Source organism: Pelodiscus sinensis, chromosome 7 (genome assembly GCF_052426305.1).
Source record: "Pelodiscus sinensis isolate ZL-2025 chromosome 7, ASM5242630v1, whole genome shotgun sequence".
NCBI classification, from domain to species: domain Eukaryota; kingdom Metazoa; phylum Chordata; order Testudines; family Trionychidae; genus Pelodiscus; species Pelodiscus sinensis.
In genome coordinates, this window is record NC_143058.1 from 2609983 (window position 1) to 2624841 (window position 14859).

Sequence of the window (14859 nt, forward strand, 5' to 3'; positions counted from 1 at the left end):
CAAAAAAGAACTAGATAGAATCATAGACTCATAGAGCTGGAAGAGACCTCAGGAGTCAGCAAGTCCAGCCCCCTGCCCTAGGCAGGACCAATCCCAACTAAATCAACCCGGCCAGGGCTGTGTTAAGCCGAGACTTAAAAACCTCTAGGGATGGAGACTCCACCCCTCCCTAGGGAACCCCTCCCAGTGCTTCCCCACCCGCCTAGGGAAAGAGTTTTTCCTAATCTCCAACCTAGACCTCCCCCACTGCAACTTGAGACCATTGCTCCTTGTTCTGCCACCTGCCCCCACTGAGAACAGCCTCTCTCCAGCCTCTTTGGAACCTCCCTTCAGGAAGTTGAAGGCTGCTCTCAAACCCCCCCTCACTCTGCTCCTCTTCAGACTAAATAAGCCCAAATCCCTCAGCCTCTCCTCGCAGGTCCCGTGCTCCAGCCTCCGATCATTTGTGTTGCCCCCCACTGGACCCTCTCCAATGCGTCCACGTCCTTCCTGTAGTGGGGGGCCCAGAACTGGACACAAGACTCCAGATGTGGCCTCCCCAGAGCTGAAAAAAGGGGAAAAATCCCTCTTCCTAATGCACCCCAATACGCCATTCGCCTTCTTGGGTACACGGGCCCCTGTTGACTCATCTCCAGCGTCTCGTCCACTGTAACCCCCAGGTCCTTTTCTGCAGAACTGTTACTTAGCCAGTCGGTCCCCAGCCTGTAACAATGCTTGGGATTCTTCCGTCCCAAGGGCAGGACTCTGCACTTGTCCTTGTTGAACCTCATCAGATTTCTTGTGGCCCAATCTTCTAATCTGTCCAGGTCACTCTGGACCCTCCCCCTGCCCTCCAGCATATCTACCTCTCCCCCTGGCTTAGTGTCAGCTGCAAACTTACTGAGGGTGCAATCCATCCCCTCATCCAGGTCATTGATAAAGATGTTGAACAAAACCAGCCCTGGAACCGAACCTTGGGGCACTCCGCTAGAAACCGACCACCATCCTGACATCGAGCCATTGATCACTACCTGCTGGGCCCGGCCTTCTAGCCAGCTTTCTATCCATCTTACCGTCTGTTTATCCAATCCACATTCCCTTAACTTGCTGGCAAGAATATTGTGGGCGACCGTATCAAAAGCCTTGGTAAAGTCAAGGTCTATCACATCCACTGCCTTCCCCATGTCCACAGAGCCAGGTACCTCATCGTAGAAGCTAATCCAATTGGTCAGGCACGACTTGCCCTTGGTGAATCCCTGCTGACTATTCCTGATCACTTTCCCCTCTTCCAAGAGCCTCAAAATGGATTCCTTGAAGATCCCTCCAGGATTTTCCCGGGGTCTGAGGTGAGGCTGACGGGTCTGTAGTTCCCTGGATCGTCGGGTCTTCCCTTTCTTAAAGATGGGCTCTGCATTTGCCTTTTTCCAATCATGCAGGATCTCTCCCGCTCAAAATAGATAGATTCCTGGAGCTTAGGTCCATCAGTGGCTATTAGCCAGGATGGGTAGAGATGGAGTCCCTGGCCTCAGTTTGTCTGGGAATGGGAATGGGCGACAGGGGAGGGATCACTGGATGGTTCCCTGCTCTGTTCCCTCCCTCTGGGGCACCTGGCACTGGCCACTGTGGGCAGACAGGACGCTGGGCTAGATGGTCCTGCTGAGGTCGGCAGGAATCAGGGCTCCCCGATACACCCGTCCCCGAAGGGCTTGCAGGCTGCTCTGGCCGGATGAGCCAACCCCCACGGCAAAGAACGCTGCCATTTGCTGTGCCCAGCTGCCACGCTCCGGGCCGGATCTGACCTGCCCAGACATTCGGGGTGCAGTGGGGCTTGGATCCTGGTTCAGTTCCAAGCCGGGCCTGGCTTAGGAGGACAGAGACATTGTCAGCCCCCCCCCCCATTTCTTTTCTTTTTTACCATGGAAGGAAGCATTTCGCTCCAAAGGCTGGAGGGCCTGTGCGCCCCTGCGGTTCCGGAGGAGCTAGCGGCTGCATCTTTGACCCCCAGGCAGCCCGGCCGGTGTTCCAGCCGCCCTTCATGCGGGCTAAACGGAAGAAGCAATTAAGCTCCGGGAGAGTGGGGACAGTGGAAGCCACCGCCCAAGGCTCTCGGACGCCCGCAGGGCCGAGCGGCAGCTAAGCTGAGGGATTTCCCAGGGGCTGCAAAGTGAAGCCAACAGGCAGCCGGGGAACCAGCCTAGCCCAGGACCTGAATGGGGGCAGAGCTAGCACTCTGTGGGGCACAGGACTGGCTGGAAGCAGCATGGAATCGGAGCGCAAGGGGAGTGCCCGCTGGGGTTCGCTCCTCCTGGGTGCAGGGAAACAGGATTTCTCCTCTGAGCAGAGCCCAGACACCGGCTCAGAGCTGGGCCACGGGGACACATGGCTCTGTAACAACCCGTCCAGCCACTGGACTGTGCGGCCGCTGGGCACAGCAAGAGCGAGAACACAGCACTGCCTGCTCCACTGTCCCAGCACCTGCTAGTGGAGTTAAAGGGGAATCCCCACCAGGGCTAGCAGGACAGGGTCTAGGACACACAGCTCGGCCGCTCGGATTCCAGGCAGAAGGTCACACACACACGCCGGCTGGTTTCCTAGAAGCTCCCTGCCGTCTCTTTTAGCGCCACCCCGGTCCGTCCTGTGACGCCTCCGGGAGGGAGGGGGAGTCCGCCCCGTGCCCCTGCTCAGCCAGAGCACTCTGCCCATTTCACAGCAGCCAAAGGGCCAGGGGGGCGTCCCACTCGGCCTGGCCTGCTGTAAGAGTCAGACTGGGGTAACAGGAGGCAGACCTCTTCCAAGCCCCGCCCCCAAAAATCATTGGGGCGGTCCTCCTCCAAGCCCCGCCCACAGCACGCTCTCTGCTCCGGCTGAGCCACTGAAATGAGACGCTGTCGCTCGCTGGCCGCTGGAAAGGTGGCTGAATAATGGTTGAAGCCGCTTGGCTTCCCGGCATCCCTCCGTGGGGCTGGGGCGGGCCCTGGGCTCTTGGGTTGGCTGACTCTGGGGGGGAGGGAATTATTGGTGGCACAGGTGTGGGAGGGGCCTGCTGTTATGACCTCATGCTGCCAGCCCGAGGGGAGGGGCAGGGACTAGCCCAGCCCCCCGTTGGGGCAAGGGGCCGAGAGGGGCCAGCTGCTCCAAACACGCCCTGCTCCCAAGGAGCCCGGGGGGGAGGCCGTGGATCCTGGTCTGTGAGGGCGGGACAGGTCCGGGCGTGAGCAGAGCAGGAGCGAACGCCTGCCCACGCGGTCATCGGGTAGCGCCCGCTGCCTGGTGAGAATCCCTCCCGGCCTGGTAAATATTTACCCAGCTGATGAGAAGCAAAACCAAAAGACTCCTTGAGCACTTTCACCGGCCTTGCACCCTCCGCGTCCCCGTCCCCCAGGGCGCAGCCCAACTCCCCCGCCCCCATCCTGGGACGAAACGTCTCTGGGGCAGCGGGCGCCCAGGGACCCCGGGGTCCTGGCCAGGGGCTGCACAGCTGGGTCTGTCTTTGCAGCTAGCGGTCATGTCATGGCTGGTCCCCAGCCAGACCCTTAGCGTGTGCTGCATTCGGCTTCTGGGGGAGCCCCGGGGAGCCCTTCATCACCGGCGACGACTGTGTCTATTTCACCCAGCACTTCGTACCGCGGACCAGAGTCCCTCGCCCAGCTCCTAAATGCAGCCACTGCTGGGGGTGGTGGGGGAGCAGCAGCTGTTGAACAGCCACGTTGAACGGGACGTGCCTGCCTGGTGCTGACACGCCCCACCTCTGGGGTGGGATTGGCAGCTCTGTGAGGCTTTGGGGCAGGAAGGGACAGGAAAGCCCCTATCCCAGGGACCAGGAGTTCGGGGCCAGGGATCCTTGAGGCCTACAAGCGGCCAGGCCGGCAATCCCCCCTTGAGGTCGCCCCCCGCGTGCACTGCCCAAGGGGGGAGCGAAAGCTTCGGTGGGAGCCTTCACCCTGTTTTATCGCTTTACAGTGCAGGGGCGTTTCTCCAGCTTATCTAATCTCCTGCGCTGAGCCAGCGTCCCCCTCCTCCCTGGGCCAATGTCTGCGGCTCCCGGAGGGGAAGCGAAAGGGCAGGCCCTGGGCTGGGCTGAGATTACCGGTGGGAAAATCCTCCTGCGTCCTGGAGCTCATGGGGGTCCCCCGTTTGCCCCGGCTCAGCTGCTGCAGCACCCCACACGGCCAGCAGGGGGCGCCCCTGCCCCTAGGCATGGCGGGGGAATGTCTCAGCTGACCAGGAGGGTGGCAGCAGAGGGAGCTGCCCCTCCAGCAGTGGGGCCGTGGCACCGGGCTTGGGATGCAATGAAGGGTCCCCAGGCCATGTGGCACCTCTCAGGGAGGCCTGGCCCGGCTGGGTCCTGGCTTGCTGGCAGCAGGGCTGCCTGGCCGTCTGCTCCGGTCTGAGCGAGCGCTGGAGCCGTGTGCGTGCCGGACGTGCCAGCCACGCCACTGGTCCTGGGTGCTCCGAACTGCCCTGGTTTGCTGCATGTGCCTGCGCAGTTCTGGGCCGGGGAGGGGCTCGGAGTCCCCCACATTCTGGGCTCCCAGCGGCTCCGCACCCCCTGAATCCCTGCTGCTCCAACAGCCAGGAAGGCGCCAGGCATTGACAGGAAAGCTTGGCTCTCTGTGTCCCAGGCTGTGGCCTCCCCAGCAGATGCCCATTGGGCAGCTGGTGTCCAGAGCGCGTTGGCCGGCAGAGCAGCGTTCGCCCTGGGCTCCGTCGCACAGCATCCCACAGCGGGTCTCCGTGGCCTCAGGCGCTGAGGGGCCGTGGCTGGTCCAGGCCTCTGCGGCCCCTGGACCGGGAACTCCTGCCTGGCTTTGGCCTTCTTAGTGCTGCTGCTCCGAGCCCAGGCAAGACACGTCAGGGCGCTGTGCACGGCTGATCACACCGGCGGGGGCAGTGGCCCAGTTCTGGGACCCCCAGCCATGATCCCGGCCTCAGTGCCGGCCGGCCGTAAGCACCATGTTTGTATCCACCCCTCAGCGAATCAGAACGTGTCATTTACCCCACCCCACATCACACGGGCTGGGGCACCCAAGGAAATGACCAGGTAGCAGGTTGGCAGCAAACAGTGGGAAGTGCATTGTCACGCAGTGCACAGCCCAACCTGTGGAACTCCTCGCTAGGGGATGTTGTCAAGGTCAAAAGTACAACCGGGTTTCAAACAAAACTGGCCACGTTTCTGGAGGGCAGGTCCATCAATGGCTATCAGCCCCCTGCTCCGGGGTCCTGAGCGTCTGGCGGCCAGATGCTGAGGCTGGATGCAGGGGATGGGTCACTCGATGGTTCCCTGGGTCTGTCCGTGCCCTTTGAAGCACCTGGCCCTGGCTGGTGTAGGAAGCTGGGGCGCTGGCCCCCGCTGGCCCCGGGCTCCGTGGCTTTGAAATGCACAAGAGCCCCCACTGGAGTCTCTTGTGCATTTCAAAGCTGGAACCCATGTGCAGCCCGGAGTCAGGGGGACTTCCCGCTGGCCCCGGGCTGTACACGGAGTCCCGCATTCCTCCTCGGAAATGCACAAGAGCCCCAGCGGGGGCCCAGCGCGGGCCCTTGTACAGTTCCCAGGAGGAACGCGGAAGTGCCTGGCGAGTCGCCGACCAGTCAATTAACCGCGATGTATCAGCCTTGCTGGGAACACGCCCCATGCAGAGCCGCGGGGCTGTGGCTGGCTGGGGTGGGGCCGTGTTGGGCTGGGCCCCTGGGCTCCCCAGCTGTGTCTGTGAGGCAGGCAGCCCGGCTGACAATGGCAGCGCCAGCTGGGGAGGGGGACAGGCCCCCGGTCCCTGTTATTGGCCCTCACCGGGGGCCCAGCCCAGCCCTCTGTAAACAGTAACTAATGTTTCCTCCCCGGGGCCATTTATGGCCCAGCCCGTAAATGAAGGTGCAGAGGTAATTTATAGTGTTGACTCTGCGGCAACCTGTGGACTTTCTCATGGCCCCCGGCGCCCACGAAGGACAGGGCTGCACCCCCCGGCGGGGCCCACACTGTGCTGGGGCCAATGCGGTGGGCTGGCTGCCCACTGGGCCAGGGCTGAGATCAGCTGGGCCAGGACCCCCTTCCCCGGCTCTCTGCCTGGTCACAGCTCCCGGGAGCAGCGCGACCCCTCCTCCCAGGTGTGGGGCACCAGGGCCCCCTTGGCCAGCCTCCCAAGCTGTGAATGGGCAGCCGGTGGCTGTGGGGCAGGGCAGAGTGACAGGCCAGCACCCTGGCACTGGGCTCTGCATGGCGGGACGGGAGGCCAGGGGTGGGCTCCTGCTGGGCTGTGCCGCACTGTGCCGCACTGTGGCCTGGGGGAGGTAGGGGGCCAGGCCCACCTCCTGGCCGGGAGCAGACGTCAGGAGCCCTAGTCTCTGCCTGACACCAGCTGCAGGCCGGGCATCCATAGCTGCTTTGCTGGAGCCCAGCGGATTGGGCACCCCCATCCCAGTCCCATCTCCTCACAACAGACTCCTTGGCTTTGCCTGGCAGGCCCTGCCCCATGGAGCCCCATCTCCCTCCCCAGCCCAGCCACCCGGCCCCCACTACCTGTGCCATCCCCTCAGGGGGCTCAGGCCTGGAGGCTCCCCCCCATCACTGAGCCAGGCCACCCCCCTCAGGGCCCCTCTTCCCCACGGAGCTGGCTGCCGCATAAAACCAGCTACCCCCCTGGGCTCGGGGAGCGCAGCCTTGAACCCCCGGCTCGTGTCCTCCTGCTCCGTGGGCCGTTCCACCTACCGCATCCTGCGCTGGGGCTGGTCTCGGTGCCAGCTGGCTGGGCCGTGCCTGGCACAGTGGGGCCCAGAAGAGACCCACTCGCCCACAGTGGCACCGAGAACACGCCCGCCTTTGCCACCAGCGGTTCCAAGTGCCCGGCCCCCCTGCCACAGCAAGACCCGGGTTTGCCCGCCCTGCTCAGCTGGAAGCCGCCCCCTTACCTGGCACAGGGCAGCTGGGGCTGGGGGGGGCTTGTCCCCCCCCCCAAATACTTGTCCGTCTGCTCTCGGCTGCTGTGGGTTGTTGCTATGCCCAGGGCTCAGCCAGCCAGCTCTGGGCAAGGGAGGGGACCCTGCCTGTCCGCCAGACCGCCCCTCCCCCTCCTGCCCGCTAATGAGCTGAACTCCAGCAATTAGTGCACCAAAGGGGGGGGGGCATGCCAGGGCCGACAGCCAACACATTCATAAGGCGGTGGGATGTGCCGGGGGGGGAGGCCCAGAGCCCTGGAAGCAGCCAGGCCAGCACAAATGCCCAAGGGGGGTGCTCAGGGTCCGGGGAACCCCCCAGCAGCCTCCCTCCCCAACCAGGGAGAGCGAGGGGGGGAGGGGAGTCAGGTCACCTAATGGCCATTCCCCCCCCCAATCCTGGGTCTGAGCAGATTTGGTGGGGGCAGAGGCTGGGCTGTGCTCGGAGTGGCCCCAGCCCCCCAGAATGTGTCTCAGACGCGCTGGGGGCTGCGTTCCCAACCTGAGGTCGGCCCCCCAGCCCAGAATGCACCTGGCGCCAAACCTGCTGCTTTCCTGAGGCTGGCTCCGGAGTGCTGCTGCCTGGGGGGGGTTGGCTGCCCTGTGCCTCCCCCTCGCAGTACCTCTAGATGGGTCAGTCCTTTGCCCCAATCGGGGGGGGGGTCTCCTGAACCCCAGCCCTGTGACTTAGCCACCTCCCCTCACTGCAATGCCAGGGCCCCCCCGAATCCTCCAGAGTTTGCGAGTTTGCGAGTGGGGGGTGGCTGGCGCCGGTGGGTGGCCCCGAGGGCAGCACACCGAACACAAGGCTCTTCCCTTTGCTGAGGCCGCACAGAACGGCTGCTGCGAGACAGGCCTTTAAATCCCCTTGTGCCGTGGGCAGGAACCATCCCCGGTCACAGCCCCTGCCTCGCCCGCAGCCCAGAGCTGGCAGGACAGCCCCGCGAGCCGGGCAATCGGGAGGGGGGGGGGGCGCAGAGCGCCAGGGCAGCGCGGAGGTGCTGGCAAGACCCAGTGGCCTGGGCCAGCAGACAATGAGGCACATACATGCAGGTCATACCCCGCCTTTCCTCCAGCAAGGGGCAGTGCAACACAACTTTAGAACCTGCCATTCTGCCAGCAGAATGCTAGAGATGGGTGTGTGTGTTTCTGACACTCACATGCACACAGGCCTGAGTCTCTCCAGCAGGGGGCAGCGCACACAGGCCTGGGTCTCTCCAGCAGGGGGCAGCGCACACAGGCCTGAGTCTCTCCAGCAGGGGGCAGCGCACACAGGCCTGGGTCTCTCCAGCAGGGGGCAGCGCACACAGGCCTGAGTCTCTCCAGCAGGGGGCAGCGCACACAGGCCTGGGTCTCTCCAGCAGGGGGCAGAGCACACACAGGCCTGGGTCTCTCCAGCAGGGGGCAGCGCACACAGGCCTGGGTCTCTCCAGCAGGGGGCAGAACACAAAGGCCCGGGTCTCTCCAGCAGGGGGCAGCGCACACAGGCCTGGGTCTCTCCAGCAGGGGGCAGAGCACACACAGGCCTGGGTCTCTCCAGCAGGGGGCAGCGCACACAGGCCTGGGTCTCTCCAGCAGGGGGCAGAACACAAAGGCCTGGGTCTCTCCAGCAGGGGGCAGCGCACACAGGCCTGGGTCTCTCCAGCAGGGGGCAGAACACAAAGGCCTGGGTCTCTCCAACAGGGGGCAGCGCACACAGGCCTGGGTCTCTCCAGCAGGGGGCAGCGCACTCAGGCCTGGGTCTCTCCAGCAGGGGGCAGCGCACACAGGCCCGGGTCTCTCCAGCAGGGGGCAGCGCACACAGGCCTGGGTCTCTCCAGCAGGGGGCAGAGCACACACAGGCCTGGGTCTCTCCAGCAGGGGGCAGCGCACACAGGCCTGGGTCTCTCCAGCAGGGGGCAGCGCACACAGGCCTGGGTCTCTCCAGCAGGGGGCAGAGCACACACAGGCCTGGGTCTCTCCAGCAGGGGGCAGAGCACACACAGGCCTGGGTCTCTCCAGCAGGGGGCAGCGCACACAGGCCTGGGTCTCTCCAGCAGGGGGCAGAACACAAAGGCCCGGGTCTCTCCAGCAGGGGGCAGCGCCCAGACACACACTGACCCAGTGGGTGAATCGTTGGTTCTCACTGTATTTTTTCCTTTACAGATTATTTTACAGTTTGAATCACACAAAAGGCACTTTGATCGGTTTTTCTCTCCCGTAGTTGCGATTAGCTCTTGGGTTGTCTTAACCCGACACATACACAGTGAAAATACAAACAGCCCTGGGCCCGCAGCCCTGTCTCCTTATGCCAGCCCTGAGTCACTGACCACATCCTGGCAGTGGCCATGACACAAAACTGCCCAAGGCCCCAGAGCCGGGGTGCCGTGATAGATAGATAGATAGAGGGGGTGTCTGGGGATAGATAGATAGATACAGGGTGTATGGGGATTAGATAGATAGATAGATAGATAGATAGATAGATAGATAGATAGATAGATAGATAGATAGATAGGGTGTATGGGGATAGATAGATAGATAGATAGATAGATAGATAGATAGATAGATAGATAGATAGATAGATAGAGGGGGTGTGTGGGGATAGATAGATAGATAGATAGATAGATAGATAGATAGATAGATAGATAGATAGAGGGGGTGTATGGGGATAGATAGATAGATAGATAGATAGATAGATAGATAGATAGATAGATAGATAGATAGATAGATAGATAGAGGGGGTGTCTGGAGATAGATAGATAGATAGATAGATAGAGGGGGTGTATGGGGATAGATAGATAGATAGATAGATAGATAGATAGATAGATAGATAGATAGATAGATAGATAGATAGACGGGGTGTATGGGGATAGATAGATAGATAGATAGATAGATAGATAGATAGATAGATAGATAGATAGATAGAGGGGGTGTCTGGGGATAGATAGATAGATAGATAGATAGATAGATAGATAGATAGATAGATAGATAGACGGGGTGTATGGGGATAGATAGATAGATAGATAGATAGATAGATAGATAGATAGATAGATAGATAGATAGATAGATAGATAGATAGATAGATAGATGGGGTGTCTGGGGATAGACAGACAGACAGACAGACAGATATGAAAAGAACCGATCTGAAGGGATAAAACTGCCCCTCCCCCAGTACTTTTCTCCTGGGGGTACCAAACAAAGGCAGGCCAGAGCGCAGAGCAAAGCAGCCTGCGGGCCCAGTTTGCAGGAGCTAAGACCTCCTCTGAAAACCCAGCCCAGAAGGAGGCTGTTAGCGCCTGGGCCCTGGGGGCAGCCTGGGGCTCGGGGGGGGCAGGCATTTGGAGAAGGGCTGCAAGCATCCAAACCAGACACCATCCAGCAGACAACACCCCCCGCCCCCGCCCCCCTCCCTCCTGGCTCCTTTACAGGAGGAGTGACCCAGACCAGAAAAATAACCATCTCCCCGAACATGAAAAACGGCGTCTGTAAAAATCCTCAGGCGACTCCTGCTTGGCCTTTGCTCCCCTACAAATATATATACACATGATACATATTTATATTAGCTAAATGTGCCTGGTTAAAATTCATGACCCCCCCCCCAGACCGCTCCCTGAGGGACATTTCCCAAGTAAGGCGAAAGATCCGGGCGGCGCGTCTCTCGACACGCCCCCGCGGCAAGGCACGGCCGAGAACGGCTCGTCTACAGACTGGTTAAGGCAACAGGAGGGGGGCTCAGGACAGCGCCCCCTAGTGGTGCGGGAGCCTGATGGGAGGCGGGGCGCAAGGCAGACTGGCAGAGTCTCCGGCGAAGAGCCGGCTGGGGGGTCAGTAGGTTCACGGGGAATAAACCTGGCTCCCCTACTCCCAAAGAAAGCTCCAAAGCTTGGGGAAGGCTCAGCGCAATTTGGCTGGGGGAGGGGACGATCCCCACCCCCATCAGAACAGCTGCCATTCAACCAACCCACCGCCCCAATTCAGGGGGCGTGGCTAGAAGCCACTAGCCCCGCCTTGAGGCAGCAGTGAGCCAATCCAAGGCTCCCTTGGCGGGTGCAACTTCTCAGCCCCTCTCCCTCCCAGGCTCCCCACATGGGACACGGAGTCCCAAGGCACCGTCTCTACAGTACGCTCCTCGGGCGGGCGGGCCGAGGGCCAGGGGCAGTCAGGGTTCTGGACACAGTGAGAAGGCAGAAGCTGGAGCCAGCCCCGAGGCCGGGGAATCCACCCCGTCCAGCCCCTAGGAAGCGGCAGGGAGGGCTGAAGGCACCAAAGAGAAGACACAGACATGATCCCAGGAGAAGGGCAGAGTTAAGGGGATTTGGCCATCCTTTCAGGTGCCAGTGGAGTCTCTTTAAAACAGGCTTGTGGCGTTGCTCTTTGCTAGAGTTCCTGCACCCTCCCGCCTCATCTGCTGGGAATGCAGCAGTACCCGGGTGTCAGGGCACCCGGGGGCAACTTGCCCAGCACCTGGCACAGATTTGCTGGTGGCCACGGCCAGCTGAGACCCTCTAGGTTGGAGTCAACCCAACGGCCCAGCCCACTTCCTGTTCTAACCAATCACAAGATGGGGGAGCATTGATGGCTTCTGACAGCTGCCAATGACAGTTTCTCTGCAGGGAAAGGTGAGATTTGCATAAACCAAGAGCCGCTGCTTCCCATCCCCAAGGCACCTAGAAAGCCACTTCCCTGCGAGGCCCTGAGGAAACAAGAACCGTTTTTTGGGGCGGGCACCCCCCATATAACCAGCAGGGGAAGGGTTAACAGCTGCCCAGGAAATCTCATCTTAGTGCCCATCACCATCGCCTTGGGCCTGGACCCTGGTGGGCCAACCTGCTCCTCTCCCCCAGACCTCTGGGCTACTCTAACTCCTCTCAGCTCAGACCATCTGCAGCCCTGCCACTAGCCCCGCCTCCCCGCCACTAGCCCCGCCTCCCTGCCACTAGCCCCGCCTCCCCGCCACTAGCCCCGCCTCTAGCCCACAGACTCTCTGTTTCCCTCCGGGCTCCTTCCTCTCCACTGTCACTGTCCAAATTCTTCCTCTCTCAGCCCCACTAGGGGAGCCTGGGCTGCCCCCGCCCCCCGGCTCACCGCCCCCCACCTTCACACCACCAACATCCCACTGGCCCCAGCACTTGCCACGGCCCTGCTGACCCCCTGGAATGGGGCCCGCACCCCACCAGTGGGTAAGAGGCGCCCAGGGCCTTGTGGAACGGGATCCAGGACTCAGATTCCCTTTGCCCACAGCCTGGGGACCTGCTCCCCTCTGGGCAAAGCAGGTGGGAACTTTGCACCCTGCTCCGGGGGGGACGGGGCCTCTGCCCGACCGGGTTCCTGGGACCCAGCCCACCCACCTCTCCCACCTCGCTGGCAAGTGACACAGGCTGGGCCGTGGTCCTGAGCCTGCCCAGCCCAGTCGGAGGGGCCCAGGCCACCGTTGCGTGGCCCCCGGCGGACAGGGAAAGAACCGTTACACGCCGGCACCGGTCCAGGGGGGTGGCTGGTTTCGAGCGTTGCAGCCAGGCACTTCCACTGTGTCCGGCGGGTGTGAGCCCAGCACTGGGCGCCGGCCCGGTCCCTCAGCCACCTGCCACGGCTCCGCACCGCGTCCCGAGAAGCTGCAGGCCCGCGCTGGGGCTGGCGGGGAGACGAGCGGGGCGGCCGGCAGCGGGAGGGTGGGGGATCCCGCCAGGCTGGCATCTGGCCCGGCCCCTCCCTCGGCCCCGGTCACTAGCTGCTAGTCCGGTGCTGCTTGAGCACTGTGTAAACGTCGTCCACTTTGCTGAGTCTCTCAAAGAACGGCAGCAGGTCCAGCAGCTCCGTGTCGGCCATGTTGTCGAACCACGACGCCACCGGCACCTGCGGGGAGACGGGGGTTAGCCGGGCCCTGCGTTGTCAGCCGGCGTCCCCCTCCCTGGAGTGCCGGGCCCCCGCTGTCCTCCTCCCCGACATGCCGGGCCCCCGCCGCTCCCCTCCCCGGTGTGCCGGGCCCTGCCGCCCCCCTCCATGGCATACCGAGCGCCCGTGCTGTCAGCTGGCGCCCCCCTCCGCAGCACTGTCAGCCCTGCACCAGCGTTCCTCCCCCAGTGCCCCTTGACATGCACCCCAGCGAGCCGGCCAGTCTGGGCCTGGGGGCGCTAAGCCAGTGCCCAGTTGGATCCCAGACTGCCCTGCTGCGTCCATCAGAGGCAGGAGTCACTGTCCCTTCCTGTCCTAAGTGGCTGCCGGCCCCACCCCAGCGCCAGCTGCAGCTCAGCCCTGCGGGAGGGATCCCGGCAGAAACAGCTGCCACGTCCCAAGCCCAAGGTGGCTGCGGCGCCGGGCCAGTGAACAAAGCCTCCGTGCAGCCTGGATTCGCCGGGCCGGCTGGGCAGGAGCTGCCCCGAGCAACTAGCCATCTACCCCTGCCCCGTCTCAGCAGCGACAAGGGGAGACGGAAGGCCAGCTGGCCAGGGGCCCAGTGCCAAAAGCCCCGGACGATTGTGGCTCCTTCTTCCTCCCCATGGACAGACGCCGGCTCTCAGAAAGCAGCAGCGACCGGGATCTCACTGCAGCAACGTAGCCTGGCTACATGGGAGCCACCTGGTTCTCGCTACTGCCCCCAGAGCCACCCTGCATGTACTTGAGCAAAGGGAGACTCCCCCTTTGCTACGAGCCATACGGGGTGTATGACATGCAGCTGAGCAGAGCCAACTCAGTCCAGCAGGGGGCAATGGTCGCTGCTGGGCTGGCCCTGGACTCCCTGCCAGAGACACAGCCCTGCCGGTGCCCCTCCCTCCCAACCCGCAGCCCCTGCCAGCCCAGCCCTGGGCTCCCCCCCCTACACACAGCTGCCGGTGCCCCTCCCTCCCCGCCCGCAGCCCCGGGACAACGTGAACCGAGTGACCCGAACAACCCGCCACGCTGGTGACTATGGAGCAGTCATCCCTGGGCTGAGACCTCACAGACTCGTGGCACGTGTGACCGGCGTCGCGCCTGCCCCAGGCCTCTGGAGACTCGGAGCCAGTCAAAGCCCCGAGGCCGCGGAGCCGTCGCGCCGCCCACCGGCCACCTACCGCGTTGTCCGGGTGGAAGATGTAGGAGGCGGGCGAGTTGTCCACAATGATGATGCGGTTCAGGTCCCGGCCCAGGCGGCTCAGGTCCTTGACGTAGTTGCCGCGGTGGAAGACGCAGGACTCGCGGAAGAGGCGGGCGCGGAACGCTCCCCATTTGTCCAGCAGGTCGGCCACGGGATCCGCGTACTAGGGGGCCGGGGCACAGGGTCAGGCTCGGCCAAAGGGAACAGGAGAGGGGCTGAACCCTGGCCCCTCTGGCCGCTAACACTTGGGGTCCCCCTGCCGGCCCTTGAGAGCATGGGGGTCCCCTCCCCAGGGGCACATCCCAGCCCCGGGAGCTCTGGGGGATCCCCCTCTGGGACACATCTCGGCCCCTCAGAGCACTTGGGGTCCCCCTCTCCAGGGACATGGGGGTGCCTCCTCCGACAGCAGCAGCCTCACAGCATTGTTCAGGGTTCTAGGCACCCCCGTCCCCAAGGAGGAGCACAAGGAGGGGCTAGACGGGAGGAGGAGTATTGCCTAGTGATTAGAGCAGGAGATGAGATGCCTGGGATCTAGCCCAGTTCTGGGAGGGCAGTGGGGACTAGTGGTTGGGGGGGGAGTGGAACTCCAGGATCCTAGCCTGGCTCTGGGAGGGCAGTGGGGACTAGTGGTTGGGGGGGGGGGGGGAGTGGGACTCCAGGATCCTAGCCTGGCTCTGGGAGGGCAGTGGGGACTAGTGGTTGGGGGGGGGAGTGGGACTCCAGGATCCTAGCCTGGCTCTGGGAGGGCAGTGGGGACTAGTGGTTGGGGGGGAGGGGAGTGGGACTCCAGGATCCTAGCCCAGTTCTGGGAGGGCAGTGGGGACTAGTGGTTGGGGGGGGGGAGTGGGACTCCAGGATCCTAGCCTGGCTCTGGGAGGGCAGTGGGGACTAGTGGTTGGGGG

The 14859-nt window shown here is 62.9% G+C and overlaps 1 protein-coding gene across 2 annotated transcripts in view; it reads right to left on the reverse strand.

Moving 5' to 3' along the window:
- Nucleotides 1-9014: 9014 nt before the first annotated feature.
- Nucleotides 9015-14859, reverse strand: part of CTDSP1 (CTD small phosphatase 1) — a 32910-nt gene continuing 27065 nt past the window's right edge. For both annotated transcript variants that reach the window (XM_075932983.2, XM_075932984.2), the window contains exons 6-7: nt 13935-14120; nt 9015-12738 (exon numbers count right to left, since the gene is read on the reverse strand). In XM_075932983.2, coding sequence (XP_075789098.1) covers nt 12610-12738; nt 13935-14120 — 315 coding nt within the window. In that variant the 3' untranslated portion in view covers nt 9015-12609. The remainder of the gene's footprint in view (nt 12739-13934; nt 14121-14859) is intronic.